This window comes from Sturnus vulgaris, chromosome 1 (genome assembly GCF_052056855.1).
Source record: "Sturnus vulgaris isolate bStuVul1 chromosome 1, bStuVul1.hap1, whole genome shotgun sequence".
In the NCBI taxonomy this organism is placed as follows: domain Eukaryota; kingdom Metazoa; phylum Chordata; class Aves; order Passeriformes; family Sturnidae; genus Sturnus; species Sturnus vulgaris.
Window position 1 is genome coordinate 73,094,429 of NC_142243.1, and position 26,921 is coordinate 73,121,349.

A 26,921-nucleotide genomic window follows, 5' to 3' on the forward strand; every position below is an offset into this window, starting at 1 on the left:
TCAGAGCACCTAAGCAAACACAGAAACATCTTTCACAGAGCAGGTAACATTGGCAAGGGAAAATTGAATGTACTTTCAGGAACTGAAGATGAAAGAGTAAAAGCTGAGCAATAAATAGTGATAACTTTTAAGTTAGATGGGCAGACACTAGTGTTTATTCTGCCCTTATACAGTGCCAGCGCCACAGAGGTACAAACAACAAGCCAACCAGCAGCCTGCCAGGTGATTTGTGTGTACAAACAAGAACACAAACCTTTTGGGAGCTTCCTAAATAGAAAGTTAGTACAATAAGTGGCTGTAATTAATGATGCAAGCTGCTTTTGGGGAGACTGAGACAAGTTTATGACTTTTGCCCATGAAAGGGTTCTGGTTTCACGTCAATTCATCTTCCATTGACTTCTCTGGTGACCTTGGCCGACCACCAGGTTTGCACCCGTCTTGAGTTGAGTAAGTGTTTTGGTTTTTTTTGTATTACTGCATTTTTATTTTAGTTTTCCTAGTAAAGAACTGTGATTCCTATTCCCATATCTTTGCCTGAGAGCTCCCTAATTTCAAAATTATAATAATTTGGAGGGAGGGGGTTTACATTTTCCATTTCAAGAGAGGCTCTTGCCTTCCTTAGCAGACACCTGTCTTTCAAACCAAGACAGCACCATCATTTCTGACCCTGCAGAATTTGAAGCATGTGGAACTGCCTGGTCTTCTTCTTACCCTTGCTGTGAGAGAGTTCAGGGTCCTGAGCAGCTCCTAAAGCACTTTTAGACACTAACAGGTTTAAGGAACCAGATGGGATTTTATCAAGGGTACTGAGGGAGCTGGCTCACTAAGCTGCTCTCCATCAGTTATTGTCAGTACTTGGGGAGGTGTTAGTCTGGAGAGGAGACTCAAGGGTGACCTTATCACTCTCTCTGCCTGAAAGGAGGTTGAATCCAGGTGGGATTGGCCTTTCTCCCAGGTAACCAGTGACAGAATTAGAGGACGTAGCCTCAAGCTGCACCAGGAAAGCTCCAGATTTCGAACATTACAAAGAATTTCTTCATGGAAAAAGTGAAGACATTGGAATGGGCTGTCCAGGGAGGTGGTGGCGTCAGTTCAGCTTACGTGGTGCCATGGTTTAGCTGACAAAGTGGTGTTGGGTCATAGGCTGGACTCAGAGGTACATCTCGGAGGTATTTTCCGACCTAAGTGACACTGCGACTCCCCCATACAGCCTCGGAGCCACGGCACACACGGCAGCGCCCGCCGCCTTTCCGCGCAGGGCCGAGCTCAGCCGGGCCGAGCTCAGCCCGGCCCCGTCTCAGCCCGGCCCCGGCGCAGCCCGGCCCCGGCGCAGCCCGGCCCCGGCGCAGCCCGGCCCTCAGGCCGCCCTCTCCGCGGCCATGGAGGCGGCGATCCAGCCCCGGGGCGGGGGCGGCCGGCTGCCACCGATCCGGCCCCGGCGGGGCGGGGATTGCCGACTCCTCCTCCCTCCCGCCTTCTTTTCCTCTAGTTATGGCGTCCCCGGCCCTGACCTTCGTCCGGAGGTTGTGCTGGCGGTCGCGCTGCGGGACGAGGTGAGTGCCGATCGCTTCAGGGCTGCCCGGCGGAGCCCGAGGGTGCCGTCCGTGCCGGGGCTGGGCAGCCGCAGCTGCGTCCCGCCCGGGCTCAGCGTGCGGAGCAGGTGTTTCCCTGCCCGCTCCGCTGGGTGAGCCGGGCTGGCGTTCCCGGGATGGCCCCGGCGGTAGTGACCGGGCCGGGCGCCGCTCTCGTCCCAAAAACGGGGGAGGTCGCTTTCTGCTAAAGCTGGGGACCCCTCTGGCCGTGCCAACCACCTTTAAGTGTTTGAACACGGAGTGGGAAGCCTGTGTTTGATGCCTTCCTGAGGTGAATATTTCACCAGCAGAAAAGTTATTGGTTAGGCTGAGCGTGAGGTATCCAAAACCGTACTGAAATGCGTAAAAGAGCGTTCGTGTTTTCTTGTTTTCTGTATTTTATTTTATCAGTCCCATAGATCACATAACCATAAATGGTTTGAGTTAGAAGGGACATTAAAGTTCATCTAATTCGAACTCTCTTCCCGGGGCAAGGACACCTTCCACTGGACCAGGTTACTCAGAGCCAGCCTGGCCTTGACAAAACCAATCTTAATTATGTGTCCAGCTAATTGGGTCTTCTTGCTAAGACTGTTCTGGCTTTCCAATCACACAGTATCTTCTGCGCCTTTATTTTTTACATATTGCCTTTAAGCTGTTTTCAAGTGTGATGTGCAAGAGTATGTGCTGCAGCACCTTCAGGGTTAGCTGGGCAGTGGGAAGCAGAAGGGATGGCTTGAGTTGCAATTACACTTGGAATTGTGTGATATACATTTTTATTGTAAATGGCTAAATTGGAAATTCCGCTATAAAGTTGCTTGTATATATTGCTTGTATATGAATAAGAATCACAAAGTATGTCACTTGATAGAATTTCCTCTTCCTATCAAAAAAAGCTTAACACTCAAGAAGCAAGGTGTTTTAAATATACTTGGTAAAAAAGTTCCTAAATAGAATAGTGAAGCAGACATTGTCATACCAATCGATTTAAAGATGTGTGATACTCTGATTGGTAGCAGCATTCAGATTTGACTGTTACAGTGCACACTTTCATAAATGAAATGCTTTTACTCAAGTATCCAAATATGTCTGTTAGGCATGAGCACATCTTAACCAGAAGAGTGTAAGACATTTATGCATTGAGTTGGAATATTTTTTCACCCAAAGCTTTGTAAGAAATTATTTGAAGTAAGTACATGAACATTCTAAGACAGAGGGAGAAGCAAAGAGAATTATGTGACTTCTGCCCGCATTTCAAAAGAAGAGCTTTCTAGGTAAGCTTTCTCAGCTAAATAACATTATTTTATTGTAGCTAAGTTGTTACAATGAGAGTGAGGGAAAGCAGCTCTAAATTGAGAAAACGTAAAAGACTGGCCTGCTGATCATCATTAGGTTGGTGGAGTCAGATGTATTTGAAATGGCACAATTCTGTATGAGACAGCAGTCATAAATCAGTATTAATAATGGGTTCCTGTTTTTAGTATTTAATCAGCTATAATAAAGAAAAACAGTGCAACTTTTCTAATGCTGGAGCACTAGAAAGTTGAGCTTTATTTTTTGTATTAGCAGTATGCAAGCAGAATTTTATCAAAGACACTGGTAACATTGCTATGCCAGTGAATTTAGGAAGCATTTTTTGCAGTCTAATCTTGGAAAAAGGAGTTGTATCCTTGGAACACTCGAAGACTTGTACAAATATAAAGGCAAAATGCAAGATTTGCTCTTACTTTGTTTTGACTTGTTACTTTTTCTAAGCAAGAAGTTCATAATTCTTTCAGGCATAGAATTGTAAGTTCCACAGGCTCTTCCTGTCCTGCTCTATATAATATTTCAATTGCAATATGTCCTGCAATATATAATATTTCTAGTTTAAATTTGTCTGAGGAGGGGAGGTGCTGACACAAGTGCACATTCTGAAGAGCCTTACTGGGGCTGTGTGCATTTGACAGTCTTTGCATTCAGATTTTTGCCATGGAACTTTCATAGGAGCACTATTAAATGCTGGTCTTTAAGTGAAGTGAATTGAAAGCCAGTTAATTTTCTCTTATGCTGTTGGTTTCTCCTTGCTTCTGTAGCCTTGTTGGTCTGCCCCTGTGCCTGGAATACTTCCTGCTCACAGTAAATCTCTACTACAGTATCTGGTTTTCAGCCTGGGAGGCAGCACTCCTAAGAGTTCAAGTTCACTTCCATCTGTCTCTTGAGCAGCATTCCAAATCTCTTCTTGGCATCCCCTCATGACAAAACATCTGGATGTTTAAGCCCACCCATATGGCAGAAGCTCAGGTGTTCCAGCACAACACACAACAGTCCTTAGTCAGTTTCTGCAGCGTTTCTGTACTTATGCCTGGAGTTAATTGATCCTGCTCCCTCAATTGCTTACTCTTTACTTGGGAATGCAGTTATATTCGTTGGTCGTTATATCAAGCACCCTTTAATAGGTTTATTGCAAAGCAGGACATTATAATCCTTTCGTCTTTTCCTTTAGCTCTCTCTTACTACAGACCTATAGATCCACAGAAAAAGGCTATGACTCTTTTCTGCCTTGTCTCCCACTGAACCAGTCAGATGTAAAGTCCTGAGTCTTTAGGACCCAGAGGCTTCACTTTGCCATGAAACTATGCTTTTATGAAGAAGTTGCTCCACTGAGAGCAGAGGAAGAACTGGTCTCTTGCAGCTGAGAGATTTTTTTCTTGCTTCATCAAGTGACTGTGCTCAGGGGCCTCCTTTGATTAGAAGCAGTTCAGTATTCCTGGTCATTCCCTGAAAAGACTTCTTGATTGCTGTTAATGATGTATCACCTGCAGCACGGGTTTTTGTTTGCTTCTTTTATGTGAGGAGCACATAAATACATTTTCCCACTGCTACAGACATTCAGTAAAGTTTCCTGCATTTGGGGAGAGCTCTGGATGCCGGCACACCCAGAGGACATGTAAGCTTTGCCTTGTCGAAAACCTCTTTGAGCCTACTGCCATCCTGGAGGTGAGCAGTAAGACTGGTGGTATCCTCTTTTCTGTTCTGTTTCTTTTTTCTGGGTTTGGCCATGAGGACCTAATTGGCCTCAGAGAGAGTCTGCCTTGTATCCCTGTGGTGGGATATACCTAGTCCTTTCTGTCAGTCCTATGCAGATAATTGTGGTTGGGTATGGACATACAAATTTTAGGAGCTTTATTCTGAAGTTCTCATGCTGGCTGAACAAAAAGGGCGCTGTTGCCTCTTCACCCACTTTCCCCCCACCAGGCCCTATTTCTGTATTATAGCAGTTTTCCTTTTCTTTCCTGCTATCTGCTGTCATCCCTAATCCAATTTCCTTTACAAGGAGAAATACTGGGTTTTTGTAGTGTTGCTCTCCAGTAATAGATCAGAGTATATTCTTAAAAACCCTGTTTGCAAACATTCCTGAGTCTCTTTGGGGTGTGTACCAAAAACCTCTGGTGCTGGCAGTAGAAGCTGCTTTTATGCCTGAAAGTTTTCCCCAGATGTAGGTGAGTTGAGTCTTGTTTCCCTCCTGGTCTCAGTGAGGTGTAGGCAGCAGATGTCCTGCAGCCTCCCAGATATCTGCCTGCCAACTTCCCCACTCACTAGCAGTGCAATGGGAATGCATCATGGCTCACTGACATGGGAAATGTGTCCACATGCAAGGGTTATGTCTTATCCACAGTATAAAACACACACCCTGATCCTAGACCAGGGAAACCTTGTGGAGTGTGTTTTTTACTCTCTGATGCTATCTTACACAGGCTCTTGCATTTTGGTTTCTGACTCTCTGAAAGTTGCACCTCTTGGTGCTGAATTTCAGGCTGCACTAGTGTGTCTTGCTCAGCTCTTTGCTATACCCTATCAGCCAACATCTTTTTCTGTGTCATTTCTGTTTATCAGCTCTTCTTGGCTTGTGCTGGATTCTGTAGTGCTCAGGTACTGTGCTCTGTTCCTCCTGCTCAAGATAACCATGATTATCTTTGCAAACTTCCCTTTGTTAGGTCAGATCTGTAGTTCTAGTTGGTGTTTGTGGTCTGGGTCAGAGACCCTTGCCTGGTCAGCAGAAAAGCAAGCAGACCACATATCTGCCTTGATTTTAAACCTATTTTTGCCCTAAGCTTTTCCATCTTGGTGCAAGTCAGTTTAGAAGGTTTAGAGAGCTCATCATACTTTCCTTATCTTTTAAGAAGTATTTTTTTTTTTGCTTTATATATTAAAGAAACCACCTTCTTTCCTTTCTTGAAACCTTGTGCCATTTGACTTTTGCAGTAATACTGGTAAAATCAGATTCCCCTAGCATTTGTAAGAAAACTTTTGGAGTCTTTCAGAAAGGTTCTTCATACCACCAATGGATCTTGAATTTCTCTTTTTCTTTAAGGGGCAGGATTCTGAAACATAGCCATTGGAATAAACTAATTACTGTGTCTTGAATATTGGACTTAACTAGTCAAAGGAATGAGCAACTAAATCTCTTAATGGGAGGCTTTCTCTGTAAACATTCATGTTAATTGCAGGGGTTAAACTGTTTTGAATGGAAATACACACAGCAGTTAAAATCAATGAAATGTAATCCATAGCAGCAAGCTGTATCTAATTGAGCTGGGATTCACAGTTCATAGCTAATATGAAGCCAAGGTGTCTGGAAGTCTTGATTGAGGATGGATTGTTGTGGAACACAGCTTTCTGAACAATCCCAGTTCTCTAGGATTCTCTTCATATGTGAGATGCTTCGTGGCTCTTTTCTGGTTTCTTTCCAGTATGACCATGTCACTTGTACTATGGAACTTAGGACTGGATGCAGTGATCCAGGTGTGGCCTTATCAGTGTTGAGTAAAAAAGATTTCATTCTTAATTATGAATAAAATTTCTTTATTGAGGATTAGAAATATTGTGTTGTATGGATTCTTTGCTGATTCTTTGGCCCTCCAAAAGATTGGCTAATGTTTTTTTGGTAAGGTGTTCTGATAATATTTTTTCTGGTATAAGGTCTGGTGTTAGAGGTATGTAGCTTATGGAATGGCTAATAATTCTTGAATAATTTGGTCCTTAGAAGCTAACCATTAAATGGAGTAAATTTTTAAATTTCATATATGCTGTCATTTTATACCTTGATACACGTGCTTGTAAAATGCTTACTGCTTCAAACATAGCCTCTTTCTGAAACAAAAGAATGTTTGGTTTTGTGTTGACTTTCTTAATTGCCGGTACGATGCCAGATGAAACACACTTTTATTCAGAGGAAGAACTTCCAAGCTATATGGGTTGTCTGCCTCTTTCCCAGATCAATAATTATTTGTGATCTCTACAACGATAGCAGAAGCCAGTTTGACTCTGCCTGTGTTGCTTCCCCACTTATAACTGGCACAATTCAACGCAATCCTCTGACCTCTCTCTTGGGAGGTGCTGCTTTAGGTGCAGCCTTCTAAATGCTATAATTTAAGCTTTTTACACTAAGTAAGACATGTGAAGTCCCTTGGTTCGTGTGTAATTTCCATTTCCGATTATCAGATATTTTGTTGAGTAAATTGCTGGAAATACTGACAGAACCACAGGCAACGTGCTACTTTGTGTTTAGGTCTAAAGTGTTTGATTCTAAACTGTCTGAAAGAGATCTGGTTTTGGGCAGGATAAGCCATTGGCAAATACTGCTTTGTTACTGTTTTGTTCAGTATTCTTTTTGTCCACCCCTCTTGTATCTAGGTGTTGTGGATTCAGGAGAGAAAGTAAGCCTTGGACAAAATTTTTGTTTCCTTCACTGATTCAGCTGCACTGGGGAGTGTCAGTGAGTGTTGTGATGTGGGTGGGAGCTACAGGAGCTGGTTGTATCCTTGTCAAGAAACCTACCTATGTTGTCCATAAGCCATTAATATTAAAGTGTATGTTTTTTTGCTCTCCATACAACCAACAAGATTTGTCCCTGCAAGGCAAATCAAAATGGCTTTTCCCATTCTCCATTACCAGCAAAATGATTTTGAGTATTTGTTCATAACTTTTTAAAGTCACCTCGGATAAGGAATGTATTTGAGTTTGCTGCTCTCCAAATGCTACAATAAACTCTGTGATTTTCAGCGAATGTCACACGTATGAGTACTGCAGCTCTATATTTTTTCTGCTCATTTTCCTATTTTTAACTTTGAAATGTGTTTCAGAGGATATCTGTCTGTAAACCTTCCTGCTTTTAGAGATATCTTACATGGGCTGAGCATACACAGAAGGTTCTCTCATGCCTTAGCCATTCATCATGTTCAGTCAACTTAAGTCTGCTGGAAAGAGAGTTCTTGTGGAGATTTCAGGAGATGATTCTAGTGTCCCTCCCAGCAGCTGTGATGAGAGCATAAATAAAATAAAACTGTGTGTGTATAGACCACAAAGATCAGACCATTTCATATCTCAGTGAATGGTAATCTAGAGTTTTCATTCTTAGCTATTCTTTAATATTGAAAAGGAAACTATCAAGAACAGCTGAGCCAATAAACAACAGTGATTCAGCACTTCAATTTGCCAACAGACACATAATTATCCTCTAGTTTTTATATGTCAAAACAGTGTAGAAGTGTAAAGTATTAAAAGCTGATAAGGATTTATACACCAAAACTTGTGTTTAGAACAACTCTCGAAACATTCTAGTGTAAAGGGAAAAATAATTTGACTTTCACGTCTTTCTTTTGTTAAAGGAGCAGTAAGTAAATTGTTTATGGAGTGTCTGAACTGATGTTTTCTACTAATTAGATACATTGGAAATATGAGAACACTAGGAGCATTCTTATTGCCTAACAGCAATAAATTTTAGTTACTCTATGCTATGGTATAGTGGGGTAATGCCAGGGACTGTGCTATTGGAACAGGAAGGGATAGTTGTTTCCTTACATCTTGGGGATTTTTTTTAGGAAGGCTGAAGTTCTGTCTACTGAGTCATCAACTCCTTCATGGTGTTGTCATGGTTAATAAAACTTGGTTTTTTTCCCACTTTTAGTGGTATGGGGAAAGCTCTTATATTGCTGTGTAAGTGCTTGGGCTGTGTAAAAAATTTATGAGTCCTTAATGTTACATTATTATCTGTTTGGTTTCAATAGAATATAACCACTGGTGTGATGAATGATTACTTGGGGAACCTGCAGATTAAAATTTTCTAATAATTTTTATGCTAACAGCATAGACAGTAGCTTCCTCTTGTCAGCAAAATAAAGTGAAGTACAACTTTAAATTTATTTGGTGCAGAAAATACTGCAAGTGATATGGAAAATGATAAATATTATTTTCCTGGTTACCAAGGAAGCGTGGTACTGCTAATGCTTTGCTCATTGTCATTATTTGGTATTTAAACTTTCTTTTTTTTAATCTTATTGGAGATTCTGATATGAAGACTTGGGGGGGGATGAGGGAAGTTGGTGTGTCAGGTTAAATTTTCTTGTTCGGATGGTTCATTCATTTTCTCATGGTTACAGTTTAAATTTTAAGTTTTACAGGTTTCTATTCCCCTCACACTCATAATTTCCTAACAGTTGCTACAATTGCCAGTGGTGACAAGCTTTCCCACCAGCTCTGCTCCTGTGCCCCTTAATGTAGCTGAACTAATGATCAATCCAAAGTTGCTATTCCTTCTCCAGATCCCTTTTCCCCTCCAGGGAGAAAAATCAGGATAATTTTAAGGTAGGATCAAAGTAGAGAAATGTTGCTGAAAGAAGGGGAATGAAGCCTGAAACTGGTTGGAGTGGTGCTGTCCAGGCACCAGCAGGCAAGGACCGCCCCAGTGACCTTGGCAGGAAGCACGCGAGGTTCCTCGCTGTGGATGGATGTGTCCCCACCGCAGGAGGACAGGGAGCAAGGAGGTCTCATTTGGTTGCTCTCCTCCTGTGTGACTTCACAGCAGCCTCTAAGAGCAGCACTTGCTGGTGCTGGGGCAGGTGGAGCTCTTGGGATAGGTTTTAGGTTACTGAACCTTGTAGAAAAATTGGAGGTGTGGCTGCCACCTGCAAATCAGATGTGGGCTGGGCTGGGAGATGTGTGCTTTCTCTTCTTTGCAGGGATTCAGGAGAGCCATGCAATCAGAAGCTTGTTTTAGGTTATAACCAAACACTGAGCACCTTGAGGTTTGTGGGAATTGATTGATTTGTGTCATAATTAAAAAAAAAACAACAAAAACCAACCAATACAACTCTATAAACAGCAGCAGCAAACCAACATTTCATTTACTTTTCTCCTATGATGGAAAGAACATGAGCAGAAATAGTGCCAGTCCATGATGCTGTAAAACTTTATGTGTGGGAAATGGCAAGGGATGGTTACTGTGCCCTTTGCTGTTCTGTATGAGGAACGTGTGGAAAGAACAATGTTAAAAATGACAGCACCTTGAGACAGTGATCATGGCAAAGAAGGGATGTTGTGCACATCATCTGAAGTATTACACGTAATGGACAAAAGATGCTGTGGGATTTATCTGAGTGACAGTTTCACGTGCTGCTTGCTTCTGCCTAACAACACTTCCTGCTCTTTTTCTTGCTTCTCTCCCTAAAGCTACTTAAAATAATGTAAAATTAGTGTTTTCCATTTCTGTCAGGAGTTTTAAACCCATGTGTATCTAGCACCACCCTCTGCTTTTAATGCTAATAGTATTTTTAACTGCTTTTCTATGTGCTTTATTTCCCTGGGATCTACTAATGCTTAAAAGAAAACTTGTACTAAGTAAATGGAAGATGGATTTCAAGTATATCCATCCCTTTCTTTTGCTGAGTGTGACTGATGTTTGCTGTGCAGAGATCTTTTGACTTCTGTTGAATCATTATGAGGAAACTGCTATGTTACTTTAAAAGTTAGAAAGTGAACAGAGTATTTTACAAAATGCTGGCATTTTTAACTCTTTTAAAGTCCTTATGCAAGTGACAGAACTACACAGAAGTGAGAGGCCTACCTTTAACAGGCTTTGCAGTCTTTTTTGTAAATAATATAAACTGAGAAATTACTTTCAGTGTAATTGCAATCCTAAATTTAAGAGACATTTGAATGTTTATCGGGATAAGAAACATTTAAGTGAACAGATAGAGAGAATAGGATAAATGATGAGCCTACAAGATATCCTGAACGACTGAATGGCAGAAAAGAGATGTCTGAACCAAGGCAATAAATATGAAATGATTGTAACATCAGCCTGGATGTTTCAGGTTCAGACAGTGATGCCCTGGATTTATTTCTTTTTTCAGAGTGTCCAACTTGCGAAGTCCGCAGTGACTGATCTTGCAAGAGAGCGCAGACATTTGTCATGGACTCAGACTGCACAGCCAAGTTGTGACTCCAATTGCTTCTGTCCCTCTGGTGGGAGTTGGCTTTTTACCCAGCTGGGGGAGGTTGCCCAGCGCTCACCACTCTTCTGTGGGTGCCGCTACAGCGAAGGTAATTTGTAGCAGTGGGGCAGTGGCAGCTAATTGGCCTCAGCGTGCAGGGCAATAAACTGGAAGCTTTGTGAAGGAAATGATTTTGCTTTGTTGCAGTGAGCATATGAGAGAGAGAGAAATACAGAGGTGTTTTTGATTGCCTTTCCTAGGCTTCTTTTTCTGCTTGGATTAAAAGCTTGCATGTCAGGTTCCAGACTCTCTGCCTGCCTTGCATGGTTTCCTCAAAGTCCTGTGTGGCCGCTAAAGTGGGGCGTGGATTCGCTCAGTGAGTGACTAAGGACTCGGTGTCACAGCAAGGGAGCAGCAGATGGAGGGAGCAAGTTGTTGCACACTGTGCTGCAGCAGCCTCTCCCGTTCTTGTGTCCTTGGGACTGTGGCATGGCACCACTGTGCAGTGCCAGAGGTGGCAGCGCTGTGTGTGTGCTGAGAAGTGTCGAGTCATCTCCTCATTCTGTGTGAGCTGCTTGGGATGGAGGAGCTGTCTTACTGCTGTGCATGTGTGCCTCTGAAGAATGAAGTCCTGCCCAAGATGAATTAATTGTGAAAGAACTTAATTTTTCCTTTGTGTTTTCATCCTTTGTTGTTATTTTAATAGAGAAATCATAGTAATCAGCTTAGCCTTAGCGTTTCAAGAATTGATGAGCATCTCTGATGTGCAGGAAATGTCTGTAGAGATCAGAAAGGATAAGGAATGGGGTGAATCATCAATGTCCTGCAGAGAATTGAGCTACGAGCAATAATGAAGAATAAAAGATAAAAGGTCTTTTCTTATAAACAGACTTTAATAAATGCCTAGGTTGCACAATTTCCTATTTCAAATGAGTAGGTAAGGAGAAAAAGAAGAATGAAAGATGAAGTATTTGAAGTGGATAGATAACAATCTAATTCAAAGATTTAGCTAAGAAGCAAAAAGTCAGTATTACCAAACAGCAAAGTTTCCTCTGAGCCAGGACTTACTAAAAGATCATTCTACTTTTCCCCAGCCAAATTATTTTGATTCACCTAATTGTTTTCTCATCCTCCTCTAACTTGTCTACTTTGCATCCTTAATAAGAAAGAGAACTGTGACCTGCTAAGTGCAAAGAAACTCAATCTAAACCAACCTTAACCACAAATGTATGTACATACCTTCAGACCAGCTGCTCTGGCATCCTCTTCTCCCCAGCTGCTCATCCTCAACTTTTGTTGATTTATGATCATTATCAAATTATATACAAAAAATATTCTTAAAGCCTTTTTATGATACTGACCCCAGCTAGGCTGGATTGAAATCCAGATTGTCAAACATGGTGTAAACTCAAATCCCCATTTTTTAAACATGGGATCTACCTCTGTCACTGCTTAGGCTGACAAGAAAATTTGTAGCAGATACACAGATCATCTTGGGGACAGTAGCATTCCAAAGATGGCTAGAAAAATTGGAGGGAAAAAAAATCCAAAACAAACAGCTGTTCTTCCTGCATTCTCATTTATTCTTCCTGTAAATGTGACTTTAAAAACGCATTTGGGAATAGGAACTGAAAGTGTCACATTCTACGACTCCAGGACAGACTAATGAAAGAATGCAGTGTTAAAAGTCTTGTATCCATTTCCATTTAGGTGCACTTTTTCCGGTTGAAGGTATTTTGTATTTTTTTGATGCTGGAAGTGGAGTCCACAAGTTAGCTAAATAACCTCCTGGCTGTTTAAGGGCTGAATTCCTTAAACTCTGACGAAGTCTTCTGAACACACTAACTCAAATGTTTGTTACAGTGAGAGTTGTTTATCCCATGTTTGTCTGGGTGTGCTGCTATCTTAATAAAGGCTTACAGGTGATCAGCTTAAGTAAAAGGACTTTCTGTTCTTGCAACCTTTTCTGATAGCCTATTCCATTTTTTTATTGTTCAGATAGGTTTCTTGCTGCTGGCATAAGATTTTGAAGCAAATTTTGAAATCCTTTCACTTTGAAAGAAATTCTGTGTATAACAAAAAATATTCTTTCCCTATCTGTCGTTCAAATTTGGTATCTCCAAAATATTAGAACTTAGAATTTATTAAGAAAGGCTGTAACAGGACATAAAAACAATAGGTCTTAAAATATTTTTACATATCTATCTACATAAAATGAAAGAGAAATAAAATTAATGGGAAACAGTTCACATTCTTCACTCTTTCTGCCTGCAACTTTTAGGCTTTCAGCAGAAAATAAATTTTCTTTAAGAAATAAGAGCAAACAGGGTATTTTTGAGGTAGGCAGTAGAACATCTTTTAAATTCTCATTAAGCATGTATAAAAAGGCAGAATTTCCATGATTTTTAAATTATTGTCCTGTAACTGAAATATTAACGTTAAATTGATTGAGCATTCTGTCAGCCTCCATTTCAAATACTCATTAATTTTTCAAATGAGACTGATTATAAAATCTATCATATATGATGCTCTAACATGACAAGTGTGTCTGTAAGTTAGAATAAGGAAAGTTGAACTTTTTTTTTGCTAGAATAGAGAAAGAAGGTTCATACATAAACTGCAAACGTTTTAAAAATAATAAAAAAGCTTAACATATATTGCAATTTAACAAAACAAAAAAGCTGTGACAACATGCTTTTGCCTTCTTGAACTAAATCAAAATTGTAAGACTTCTTGGCTTTTGATTCCAAACTTTACTGACGTAAACCTGCTTTTCTGAAGTATTATAGAATTGGGTTAGGTTTGCTACTTTTGGAGGATGTTTTGATGGAACTGCCTTTTTGGTGGGAAGTTGTTCTCCCAGAATATTTTGACTGCCTTTTTTTTTTTTTTTCTCAAGTGTCTACAAGCTGGTTTACTGATAGACCTTTTCCAAAGTACATTTTGAAATTAGTCTTCACTTGTGCTGCCCTGAAAGGAGAACCAGACTTTCAAATTTAAATGCTTCTAGCCAGAAGACAAGATTTAGCTTGAAAAGATCATGAAGAGCAGACAGACTGCATACTCATCTCAATCCATGGATGTATAAAGCTGTTCATCACAGAACCATTTAGGTTCTTTGAGATTATCAAGTCCAACCATTAACCCTGTACTGCTAACTCCACCACTAAACCATGTTCCCAGATGCCACATAGACACACATCTTTTAAATACCTCCTAGCAGCCTCTTCCAATGCCTGACCACCCATCTGGATATTAGGAAGATTTTCTTTGCCAGTCTAAACTTCCGCTGAGGCAACTTGAAGCTGTTCCCTCTCATCTGTCAGTTGTCACTTTGTGAGAAGAGACTGACCCCCATGTGGCTACAGCCTCCTTTCAGGCAGTTGTAGAGACTGACAAGGTCCTTCTGAGCATCCTTTTATCCAGCCTAAAAACCCCCAGCTCCCTCAGGTGCTCCTCACAGGATTTGTGCTTCAGACCCTTAGCCAGCTTTGTTCCCTTCTTTGGACACGTTCTAGCACCAAAATGTCTATCTTGTAGTGAGGGGCCCAGAACTGAATGCATTATTCAAGGTGCTGAGTACAAGGGGATGAGATTTAAATAATAAAAAATAATAACTCCCAAAGGTTAATTATATAACAGGGAAAGCAAACTTCTAAAGCAACTTTCTTGTGACTTTTAATATCTTTCTTACTGTTGTTTTGATTAGTGTTGTGTATAATGTTTCGCATTTAGTTTAAATGTCTTAAAAAGCAGTGTATTTGTTTCTCCTCTAGTCTTTCACAAAAATCAAGTAATGGGATTTTTTTTTCCCCACTTATTTCCAGGCCAACACAAGCTGTTTGCGTTCCAGCGATTCACCTGCACATGACTGCAGCCACCATGCAGGTCAGCCAGCAGGACTTCCAAAAGGCTCAAGAACAGCTGAAGCTTTTGAAAAAGGATCCTGGGAATGAAACTAAGTTGAAACTCTATGCCCTGTTTAAACAGGTAGGCTTGACTTTTGTTTGGGAGGGAGTGTTTATAGCCTGAGGGGATGGGCCTGTAAAATTTATTTAAAATGCAGGCTGTTCAAATGTACTGTGCGTTAACAGGCTCTTCATTTTATGTGCTCAAATTGCGTTCCTGAAATGTCAGCTCCTTAAAATGTCTAAATTCTAAGGGAAGCTGAACTTGTTTTTTCATGCTATGAGTAGAAGTCTGTATTCAAAGAACTAGAGTAAAATTACATCCATTGTGTGATGCCTTCCATATAACAATATTGATTCAGCTTTGGAAAATGGCTTATGCCTAGGAAAAAAGAATAGGCTGAATGCTTCTTCTTAAATTTCTTGTATCTGCAGGCATCTGGGCCTATAATATAATGGTGTTGACCTTTGAAAGTAGATTTCTGGGTTTTTTTCCTCTCATTTTTTTTTTAGTATGGTCATTGTAGATTTTGTTCGGGGTTTTTTGTTTGTTTGTTTTGAATTCAAGGAACTATTTCTCCACAGCTGAGTGAAGGTTATTCTTTACCACAAAAGGAGACCTTTGCAGAAATAACTTTATGTCCATAGCAGGGCTTGTATTGATATTTTTGGAAGTATCTGTGGATCAGGATTGACTGCAGGGTCAGTATAGGCTGTGGCTTATTATGTTGAGGAAGGCAATCAGGAACTCAGCTGATGGTTCCAGGTAGCTTATTGATTAATAATAGTACCTCATAATTGTATTCTTTCTTTCCTGCCTCACACTTGAAATATTTCTTTCCAATAGTTTATTTTTCTTCAGGAAAACTGATCATAGAATACTTCAGGATAGCTCAGACTCTTGCAGTTCAGCTGGTCCAATGCCCTTGCTCATAGCAGGACAAGCTTTAAAGTAAGATTCAAATTAATAGATCCTATTCAATGGTCTCTTCATACAGCTAACAAGTCTTTAACATTCTTTGTAAGTATAAAATTTCCACAGTTTTTGAGGCAGGACAGCTTAACATGCATGCATATTTTGGAAACCAGTCTCTCCTATGGGTTAGGTGCTTCTGGAAGCTCAATATGATATTAGAAATAGCAGACACTGAAAACGTCACAATATGTGAATTGTCAGAATATTGTCCAGTCAACTCTCTCAGAGTTGAATTCTGTATCCTGATCAGATAAGTATTCAGAACAGTCCTCATCTTTTCTACCAAATCATCTGAACTTTAATAAAAGATTTAAATAAGTCTGTTTCTCTCTCTTTTCAGGCTACTGAAGGTCCCTGTAATGCTCCAAAACCAGGTATGCTGGACTTCGTCAAGAAGGCCAAGTGGGATGCATGGAACTCTCTTGGCAGTTTATCTAAGGTGACAAAACCCGTAATTTCACTTAGATAATTTGTAGATTACTTTACCTTGAAGTGCCTGGTCTTTAAGTGAGTGGCTGATGACTAAAAATATTTCATGCTAGTTGAGAATCTCTGCTTCAGCCATCAGAGTGTTTCCTACTGTATTCCTCAATCACTTCACTGCTTCAGTGTTTGGAGATTTTTTTTTTTTTTTTTTGGTGTAATTATTTTTTTTTGGTGTACATAATTACTGCCAGCTTGTGTCTGTGTAACAGATCTTATGTGGTGACTTCCAGTGAAAATAGTGGGTTTTTGCATTATGGTCCATTCTGCTTTTCTCTTTAAGAAAGACGGATTGAGCTTCTCAGTTCTTAAAACAAAACACAAATCTCTGAATTCAGCATATTCATAACTTTGCCATTTTAAAATGTCAGTCTCTTATGCTGTTGACTAAAAGACTAGAAAAAAATGGTGTGTTGAGTGTTCATTCTTTCTCAATATATCTTGATATTTTTAGTATCTTTCATAACCTTTAGAGAAGTCAAGTGAAGCAAGCAGGGAGAATAAAGATGCAGAGATACATAACCATTCCTTTTTCATGCAGGCTTTAGTAAGTCTGACTGCAAAGAGCTGCCATTGTTTCCTCAGCTGCTATTAAATGAAGGAAACAAGCTTTTCAAATCAGCTGTGTCAGTGCTGCATTAGGCCTGCTGCTCAGTAGTAGTTGCTGAGCTCAATCAAAAGGATTCTTGAATATAGGGGAGGGGTTTTGTATTTTTCTTGTTTTGTTTTTTTTTAAGAAAACACGGTTGCATGATTTCAGGAATATAAGATATTGTTCTGCTTTGAGTTTTTTGGGGTGCATTTTGATCTTTTGTTTAGTTTGGGGTTTTAGGGTTATTTTTGAGATGGCCCTTCAACTTTTAGGAGTAGTCAAGAAATACTTAAGAAAAAGAATCAGCTCCTCATGTTAGAGTGGAGAGTGGATAGACAATTTCATGTGCTACTCATTGTGGATTATAGAATTGTTTAAAGTATATTATCCTTTCAAGCCAATAAATTATAACAAGCAAGTTCTTAAAATTCTTTTAAATCACTACTTACTTTAGATATAGGGAGACAAGATTCTTTAGGCTTCTTTGTGTCGTGTTAATGCTAAATGAAAACTATTGTCTTCAAGCAATTTTAAAATGCCATAAGATCCATTTCAGTGCTCTTATTTTCAGCAGCACATATTCTAAAATAAAAACTTTTGTTGGAAGAATGTCTGACTGGAAAGCCGAAACATAGGATCCATAGAAATGTGTAAATGCTGGGAATATGACAAAGGTCTCTCTGATAATCTTAATTATGGATGGAGGCACTCTTCCAGTAAAATAAAGGTCATCATACCAGCATCTATGCACTTTTATTTTGTGAATCTATTGCTCCTGCCTTTAAGGTGACTTGAAGCATGTTCTGCAGTTCTCAAATACAACATGTTCTCCTCCTCTCCTCCATAACTGGAATATAATATAATGGAGATTTTAATTTTCTTTTGTCATGAAACTGTCACCCTCCCCCTCCACCTAGGTACCCATTTTATTAGTGCAGTAACTGATTTCAATTTTAGCTTTTCATAATCTTGTGTGTGTTATTTTCTTCTTAATTTTTTAAACTTTTTTTTTCCCCCGCCCCCCCTTTTATTTTCTTCCCTTTTTTTTAAAATTTCTTTTCTTTTATTGCAGGATGATGCCAGACAGAAATATGCTGAACTTGTCTCAAGTCTGGTCTCTGCAGAATCTGCTAGCCAGAAGAAAGAGGCCTCTCCAGAAGAGGGCAGACACGATGGCTATGAAACATTGATAGTTACTACTAAAAACAATATCACAAAGATAATGTTTAACCGACCTGATAGGAAAAATGCCATCAACCATCAGGTAAAGAAATGAACTTGGGAGTGTTCATGGTTTTTTTTCTTTCTGGACAAGCTACTTTAAAGAATCCTTACTACAGGTTCAACAGAACTGACTGAAGCATGGTGGTCTGAACTTTGAGGGATCTAACAACAACCTAAGGAGTAAATATCAAGTACAAAATGAAATCATTCAGCTAAAATTTTACAGATTAGGTTTTTCTGTGTCTCTTGATTTCTTTCAAACTTAATATATAGGATTATGGTCTACACTAAATTGAAATGGCAAACTGCAGGAAGACTGGCCTGTGTTTTGGATACAAGATTTGACTGCCATATTGAGTATAACAAAGCATTTGTGCAGCCTTTGGCTCAGCACTGCTTGCATGTATGTGTAGGTGATCTTCTGTTTCCCACAGTTATCTTCATGAGTAAGTCTGACCTGTTGGAAGCATCACATTCATCCTGGTTCACAACTGCAGATACCAGAGCAGGGTCTTCACCCCACTGTGCTAATTCTTTAGTATGTTTTGTCCACTTAAACTGCTGTATTGAAATTAGCTGTTTCACATCAGTGCTTGTTTTTCCAAAGGACCTTATTTTGTCTTTTAGATTTGCACTGCAAGTTTTGATTATTGCGTGTAACTTTATGGTCAGAAGTACTTCACATGTGATACCAAACTTTCTGTGCATAATAAATTTTTCAGTACTTAAGATCACAGCTAATCTATCTCTTGAGTACCTTGTTGTCAGTGTCAATCTCATTTTTGTGTTCTTTTGCAGCATCACATTTTTGTTTTGTTGATTTTCCTTTTATGCAGATGTACAGAGAAATTATCAAAGCACTTGAAGAAGCTGGAAAAAATGATTCTACCATAGCAGTTATTACTGGTATGTTCTATATTATACCAAGGTATGGTACTTACATGAAATACCTACCTGTGTTTAGATTAAGATAAAATTAAATGAGGAAATTCTTCCCTCTATTACAGACCAAAGATTTTCCAAAGTGTTTTGGCGAATTTTCTTCAAGCTGGTGTTTTAAATTCGTAGGCAATCTTTTGTGACATCAAAACGTCATTTTCAGCTGAGAAGATGGACATGAAATACTCCTAAGGGCTTTATTACTTTTGAATAGCTGCCTGTATGGCCCGTCCTCATTGCAGAAAAGTGTCTTTTTAGGAAATTAGCCAGAACTGGAGTTTTGGCTGGCAGCTAAGTAGTGTGAATTTAAGGTGAATTTGGGCTTGAACCTGTTCGTTCTGAGGTAGTTGCTTGCAAATTCTTCTCTACTGTCTGCTTTACCAGCACCTGGTTCCCATTGCCAAGATGCTGGATTCCCTTTCTGTAGCAATAAGTGTACAACAGAACCCTTACAATATCAGAAAGATGATTCACACAACCGAAGCTGGAAAGTCTAACACATTATATAGCTGTGAGTCAACAGCAAACACCTCTGGAAAGCCTTTCTGTTCCTTTTCACACAGTGAATAAGAGCACTGCAGTGTAAATTAGGTCCCATCCTGTGAATGTCCTCATGGTACATAGGGTGATTTAGGCAATTGAGTAATGCAGTCAGCTTTTAAATACTTCTTGCTTTTTTGGTGGTGCCTCAAACTGACTTATTGAATACCAGCTTATCTGTTTCTTACTGAAGAATCCATCTTCCAGTACAGTGATGTCAATGCAGTGCTGTCAGTCTTATCCTTAGACTTCTATGCCTTTTTCTATATAGATCACAAAAAATGTGAAACTCTGCCACATATTAAATAGGTTATTCTGTTTACTTTTGATTTCTTCATCAGTTTAACAGTGGGTGAAGGGAGATGCATCAACTTACATTTTCATTGTCCTGTGTAAAAAGAAGTTTCTCACATCTAATTGTTTGACAGAAAAAAAACTGAGGAAGTGTGCAGGGAAAGAAATAAAATATTTTTCCCATCTGACAGTTACAGAAAAAAAGAAAATTAATTTTCCCCATCAAGTATTTCACAGCTAGCATTCTTTGCCTTTTTGCTGATTGTTTTTTTTCAACAAATTGACAGTCAAAACTGACTTTTAAACCTTAGATGTCCTTTAAGATATTGTATATACTTTGAGAAAATCCCTCTAATTATTTAATGTTATTAGACATTCGGGATTAAATTCTTTTGTAAATGTAATAAATGAAAGCTCTTCTCTTTCCTATTCAGAAATCATTGGTGCATTTACTCCTATGTGTTCTCTGCAGGAAATGGAGACTACTATAGTAGTGGAAATGATCTGAATAATTTCACTAATATCCAGCCTGGTGAAATGGAGAAGATGGCAAAAGATGGAGCAGTATTACTCAAGTAGAACATCTTGATTTCATATATGCATAAGTTACTGTAATGGGAAAATGTAATTTGCAGGCATTCTTAGGAAACATAACAGCAGAGACCCAGTTAGGCTGCAATTCATCTATTTAGCTGACTGTGTCTAAGGGCTCACCATGTGCATAAACACAAAGATCATGTGGGAGGAAGTGGTATTAATTGTATGAAATAAATAGATTGATATTAGAAGTCTTTTTATGTACAGTGATGCTAAGGACTTGATTTCCTTGTTTAATCCCCGAAGTACATACAGGTATAATGACAAAAACGTTGTTTTAACTGTGTATGAAAAAATTGTGGGGTTTTTGATATCCAGCAGTGTCTACACTAGCAGGAAATGCCAAAATACGTTCATTGGCAGACTTCTTTGAACAGAGACAGGTGTAATGAGCTTGTTCAAAATCGCCCAGTAATTCTGGGATCTTGGTTCTGCCTTTAAGTTTTAATTTACCTCTTAAATGAATTTATTTTCTAAGGCCAAGTAGATCAGGGATATCATCTCACATAAAGGCCTGTTTCTTTTTTTCCCTTACTTAAGCAGGTTTTTTTCTTCTCTTTTACTTCTATATGTGATAATTGCATCTGAGAGATGCTTGCAAATTGGATTGTTTCCTTAGGCACTTGCGACTGGTGAAAAAGCTAAAATACACAAAAAATGGGTGGTTTTGGTTTATATTTTAAAGATGAACTGCAAGTAAAGTACTCAGTTTTGCAGCTTTTACTTAGGTGAGCTGTCTGTGGATGACAGTTGTCTCTCGAAGTGATAATGACGCAGTGTGAGCCTGTTGTGAAGATGTGACTCTGTTACTGGTCAAGTGTTGCAGCCTGCGGTGTTCTGTGGGGTGTTCAGCGCAGTGCAGGGTCTCGTGTGCTCTATGGACTTTAACCTTGCTCTTGAGAGAAGCCCGTGTTTGCTGGGCTCTTACTATTACATAGGCACAGTGCTTCACTACAACCCGTGTACAGAGATGCCAGAGAAATGGAGCTCTTATAACACTGTTCTCTTTTGGAAAATGTTTTATTTTGAGAATGCATTTTGCACCTCTTGGATGGAGAAGCAGCTGTCAGATGAAACAAAATGCTGTTTCTCAAACCTGTACAGAAGAGCACTAGGGAATTCTGTGTTGTGGTAACATCACAGTGTTGGTGCCTGTTGGGGCTTCACTGCAGAACAGAGTCTGTGAAGGGAATTACTATCCCATGGGTGGAGTTGGGACGGATGTGTAGGCAGAGACCTCTTGTCAGTGAGCTGTATTCAGCAACTGTAGCTGAAGAGGAAAACACTTCCATAACTTGATCTAGGAACTAGGAAAGCTCTGCTGACATGTTTGATTCTTAGTTGCCAAAGAAATGCAGCTGTTTCAAATAGTTCTTATTTTGTCAGAATTCATTTCTGAAAGGCTCAAAAACCGTACATTAAATAGTTTCTATCTAGCTCATGGGTGTTATGCAGTGTCTAATCATGTGTTTTGCAATTTGTTTATATTGGACTTAAACCACTTGATGTCTCTTACATCTTTCATCTTCTGTTTTCTCTTCTCTCTAGAGAGTTTGTGGGTCATTTTATTGATTTTCCTAAACCACTGATTGCAGTGGTAAATGGCCCAGCTATTGGAGTCTGTGTAACAGTCCTTGGTTTGTGTGACCTTGTCTATGCTTCTGACAGGGTAAGTACATTACATGGCCTATCCCAAGACAGTCTTAAAGCCCCTTTCTGTATTAAGTATTATTTGAGTTGGGGTAATCTGAAAGAAAAGAACACTTCAGAAAAGTCTAAAGGATTTGTATATCACATCAAGGAGCACCTACCTATATTAATAACAAGCACAGGGGTGCATCTGCCAGTGGTTGACATGCATGGAATTTGCCATGCTGTAGTTATGCTTATCAAGTTACTGACTCCAGCTTAGAGGCTCTTTTCTAAGAGTTCCTCTTCTAAGTTGGTGTGAAATGGTGTTTGTAAGGTCCAGGTGTGAAAGGGAGAGCAAAAGGTTATTATGGAATACAAGTTCCGTAACTGGCTGAATTCATTACAGATCACTGATGACTGTGTCACTCCTGACAGATGCTTCTATAATGTGTGTGATTTATTCAGTTAATTATGGCCCTTAGATTTCTTCTTTTACTAGAAAAATATTGTCTTCTCCCTCTTTCACCCCTCTCATCTGATCTTTTTTTCCTATAAGGTGAACCTATTTTTCCTTGTTCTTCAGTTTAAAGAACAGTCTGTATTCATCCTCCCATGGAATAACCTTAGCCATCAGTGTACTTAGCCTATTAGATATATTTCAGGTTTACCTTCTCTTCTCAGTCTTTTCCTTTTTTTGAGCTGAACAGCTGCCATTTGTTCAGCTTTTCCTCATGTGGCCTGGAGTCACATTCCTCAGGACTCCTTCCATTTGCTCTGTGTCTCTTTAAGAATAGTGGTACATCACTCCAGCTCGTGTCTTACTGATGTGAAACGGAGCAGAAGAACTTCTCCACATTCTGCAGGCTGTATTTACAATTTGACACCCCATTGTGTTACGTGATTTACATTCTTGTGATCTAATCTAACACCTGGATCCCTTACTGCAAAGCTGCCAGTAAAACAGTTTTCTCTGTTGTATATCACATGCTACATACCAAGTTGTTCATGACAAACTTTAACTTGTCCATCGGTAGTATCTTCTTGCTCATACCTCTCAATTTTATTAAGACTGTTTGGAAGTCTAGTCACTTGCCCTCAGCATATCATCTTCTTATAGCTATGAGTTAGTATACTTTAACTTGAAGTTTAATCTAAATACGCATGAAATGTTTTGTCCTGTTAACATTATCCTTTCTTGAGTGGTTTGAAATTCATACTTGAACTTCCTTTTACTGGCTGTGTATATAATCATTGGTAAATGCATCTTATTTTTGCTTTGTGTTTCTTAAAATTTCTACATTATCATATTAGTTGCATACTTCTTGCCTGACATAGTTTTCACTGCCTGTCTATTTGTGTTTAAAGTTCATGACAAGCTCATTATTTAGAGTCTGCTAGTACCTTCCTACCTGCACTGGGACAGCTTTAGCTTGAACCCTTGATAACAGTTCTTGGAGGATTTCTATAGGCTCTAACACAGCCTTTCACTTAGATTATCCTTCATGACAATTTTCCTATTACCTTCAAGTTTTTTTCAAGCCTCCTCAAAGTTGATTTTTCTTTGTTCTAACAGATTGTTCACTGTTCAGTTCTGATTTGCAATTGTGGTATTATTTTGTATGACTCCTTGCTGCCTTTTTGGCACAGACTCTTTTTAGATTTGCTTAAAATTTGGTTAAAGAAGATTTAGTGACTTGAATTTTTCAGGAGAAGAATAAACTTGGTGTACCTTCAGAAAGACAAAAGTGCTTTTTTCCTCCTAAGTTATTTGGAATGTATGTTTAATAACTTTTAATACATTTTTATCCTTTCTGTAAAGATTTTGCACATACACATCAGTTTCTGTAAGTGCTGTATTCAAGTAATGACTTCATCAATAGGGCTGTTGGATGTGGGAATGGAATGATACAAAGTTGGCTTTGGGGTGTTTTGAGAGGATGAAGCAATGTTACCAGATGGTATTTGAAAGCTATTATGGTAATACTTCAGATTTGTTTGGTGAACTGTCTCAGTAGAAGATTTAAAATGAAAATTTAATCCTAGTACTTCAGTTCCATTCTCTGCTGTAAGGTTTCCTTTATTTTGTTTTTTTTTCCCCAGGCTACATTTCACACCCCATTTAGTCAGCTTGGGCAGAGCCCAGAAGGATGTTCCTCTTACCTGTTTCCAAAAATCATGGGCTTAGCCAAGGTAAGAACTGCCTGTGGGATCATCTGACCTTTGTGTGTTGGTGTCCTCTGACCATGAGAGCAAGTGTGGTCTTCTGTCCATACTCTTAATTTCTCTGTCTATTCTAGAAATAAGGAAACTAAATAATAGTAAAAAATAAATAAAATGAAGGGACAGCAGAATCAATTTTTTTTCTCATAACAGCATACATCCTTTTTGCTTCTTTTGATATCCAGCAGAAAAAATCTGGGTAGTTTTAAATATTTATCTGATATTTCATGCATTAATATAATGTATTTTTTGAGCAGGGTTTAAACCTATAAAGAGCAGAGCAAGTGCTCCTTAGACATTCGAGTACCAAGTCTGTTCAGTGAGACACAGCCTGCCAGTTTGTATTCTAGAAATCTTGGAGTCACTGCAAAAGTGAACAAACACATTTATGATGAGATCATTTCAGATTGCAACTTTGGAGCTCTGCTCAAAAAGACATGTACAGTCCCAGTGAAGAGTAGGAACTGTGGCCAGTCCCTGGTGATGAAGCCCAGGGATGTGAAACTTGCTTAACCTCTTCATTATAGCCTGGATGATGGGACTGAGTACTCTGCCTGAGTACTTTGAAGTAGACAGCATCTGGAGGTTTCTTAATAACAATAATCATCATCATCTATTCTGTGTTCTTTTCAGAGGGCAGATATTAACAAGCAAGCGGGTAAAATGAATGTGATGTGGAAGCATGCAGCTTCCCTGTCAGATAACTCAAGTCTTGTGTCTTGTTGAATCACACTTCATTTTTTTAATATAGGCAAGTGAGATGTTGCTTTTCAATAAAAAGCTGACTGCAGCAGAAGCCTGTGCCCAGGGACTTGTGACTGAAGTCTTCCCTGACAGCAGTTTTCAGAAGGAAGTTTGGGCAAGATTAGAAGCTTATGCAAGTCTCCCCAAAAATGTCAGTATTTTTAATTTTTCTCCACTTTGTAAGCCTGTAGCATTCCCAATTCTTCTGCCAAATCTATCCTGTCACTTGGTTTCACTTCATCCTTAATTGAAATAATGAAGCTTAATATATTTTCCTTCAAGCACAGATCTGTCCCTCTGCTGCTGGGAAACAGATCTTTCTCTTCTGGTCTGTCTGCATCTAAGACAATGCACTGTCCACAGAGATGCAGTGGCTGAAAAGCCTTACAAATTAATGGATTAACCCACCTGTGCAGTGTCTCTGTGAGTGCCTTGAGTGACTTCTCTTAGGTTTTTATTTTGGCCATAGTTAATATTTAAGAATCTTACCACTGGTTCTGCAGTATTATTATAGTGTGTGCACACTGGGTACTCAAGATGACACTGGGGTGGCTTTAATTTTTGCTGAACCCAGTGTTTCTGCTCCCTAGTTTAGGATTTGCAAGACTACTGAAGTCATGGTGGTCTTATGTTACCTTGGACAGGAAGATGCAGCTGTGCCAGCTGCTGATAACGTGGGTGGCATTTGACACTGCAGACAATTGAATGGGTTTTGTTTCTTTTGCCCATCTACTCTGATTATGAGCACTTAAAGGACTGCTGGTTTGCTTCCCATGAGCCTTCTCCACCTTATTAGCAGTATAGGGAATTAAATCCAATAAGTACTTCCAGCGAAAAGGTTGACTAAAAGCTAAGTGATCTGATGTTAATGCAGTTAGGTTAGGATTCCAGTGTGGGTTTTGTATCATTTCCTGAACCATTAAAGTATAGAAAACCTACCTTCCTAATGTTCCTCTCTTTCTCCTCCAGTCCTTGGCAGTGTCCAAGCAGCTGTTACGAAGTATGGAAAAGGAGAAGCTCCATGCTACCAACAGTAGAGAGTGTGAAGTGCTGACAGAGAGGTGGTTGTCTGATGAATGTGTAAATGCTATTGTTAGCTTCTTCCAGAAGAAATCAAAACTCTGATCTTTACCAGTAGAGTAATTTGCCATCTGGCAGTAGCCTAATCTGCCCTCATCATTAATAAACTTCCTCTTCAAATAGTAATTCTTATACCTTTTCATGTGGTATATCTCTGTTCTGAGTACTAGGTTAAACCTGGTTCCCAAAACTGTTATGTGCCTTGGATCCATTGTGGATTTTTAGGTTGGGGAAAAAGGTTGATTATTCTGTAGGCATCAGTGATGTTTATGAATAATACTAAAGCAGACTCTTCCAAAAGAAGCAAGAGATTCTGTAGCGCTCTATTTTGATAGCTGTTCAATAAATATCTTACAAATAATTCTTTTTATTTGTCTGTGGAGAAGGAAATACTGTATTAATGAAAAAATAAATAGAAATATTTAATTACTGTTGTGGTGATTCTTACTCTTTCTGTGACATATCCTATCCAGGATAGGTAATTCCTGGGAGCCCTGTTAATGTATTATCCTACAAAAAAGCGTTCACTTGGCAAGACAAAAGATATTAGTTTTGAGCATTGTGGGTCTAATCTCCAATGTATTTTTCCATTAATTGCTTCATATGACTCCTTTTCTGTGGAAAAGTATGATGTCTTTGCCTTCCTCATGGGGAAGTGCAGCCCATGATAGCCTGTTGATGGATGAAATAGCAAAAACAGGGATGCCTTGATCAGTACATGCCAGCATACCTCTTACAGCAATGGGAGATAAACCACGGCTCTCTGTAAGTAATGAGAATAAATCAGTATTACCTCTAGGGAATGCAACTCCTGTTTGGTTTTGGTTAACTTTTGGAAAAGTTAAATCAGTGTCTCAGATCACTTAG

General features: G+C 39.3%; 1 protein-coding gene across 2 annotated transcripts; it reads left to right on the forward strand.

Annotated features, from left to right (window-relative positions):
- Nucleotides 1-1,445: 1,445 nt before the first annotated feature.
- Nucleotides 1,446-26,484, forward strand: ECI2 (enoyl-CoA delta isomerase 2). Of its 2 annotated transcripts, XM_014872388.2 has the most exons (11): nucleotides 1,446-1,553; nucleotides 10,745-10,934; nucleotides 14,653-14,815; nucleotides 16,050-16,148; nucleotides 17,857-18,048; nucleotides 18,845-18,914; nucleotides 20,254-20,356; nucleotides 21,927-22,047; nucleotides 24,111-24,200; nucleotides 24,982-25,125; nucleotides 25,944-26,484. In XM_014872388.2, exons 3-11 carry the CDS (start codon nucleotides 14,693-14,695, stop codon nucleotides 26,097-26,099), a joined length of 1,098 nt encoding a protein of 365 aa, XP_014727874.2. In that variant the 5' UTR covers nucleotides 1,446-1,553; nucleotides 10,745-10,934; nucleotides 14,653-14,692; the 3' UTR covers nucleotides 26,100-26,484. The 2 variants fall into 2 exon arrangements, with proteins under 2 accessions (XP_014727874.2, XP_014727873.2); XM_014872387.2 differs by lacking the exon at nucleotides 10,745-10,934 and having other exon boundaries at nucleotides 1,452-1,553.
- The last annotated feature ends 437 nt before the right edge of the window (nucleotides 26,485-26,921 follow it).

Bases quoted from the DNA above. Each gene is read 5' to 3' on its own strand.
- ECI2 (XM_014872387.2), top strand. From the start codon at position 1,492: ATGGCGTCCCCGGCCCTGACCTTCGTCCGGAGGTTGTGCTGGCGGTCG. The intron at 14,816-16,049 runs GTAGGCTTGACT...CTCTCTTTTCAG, and splicing joins TCTATGCCCTGTTTAAACAG to GCTACTGAAGGTCCCTGTAA. The intron at 20,357-21,926 runs GTAGAACATCTT...TCTTCTCTCTAG, and splicing joins GATGGAGCAGTATTACTCAA to AGAGTTTGTGGGTCATTTTA.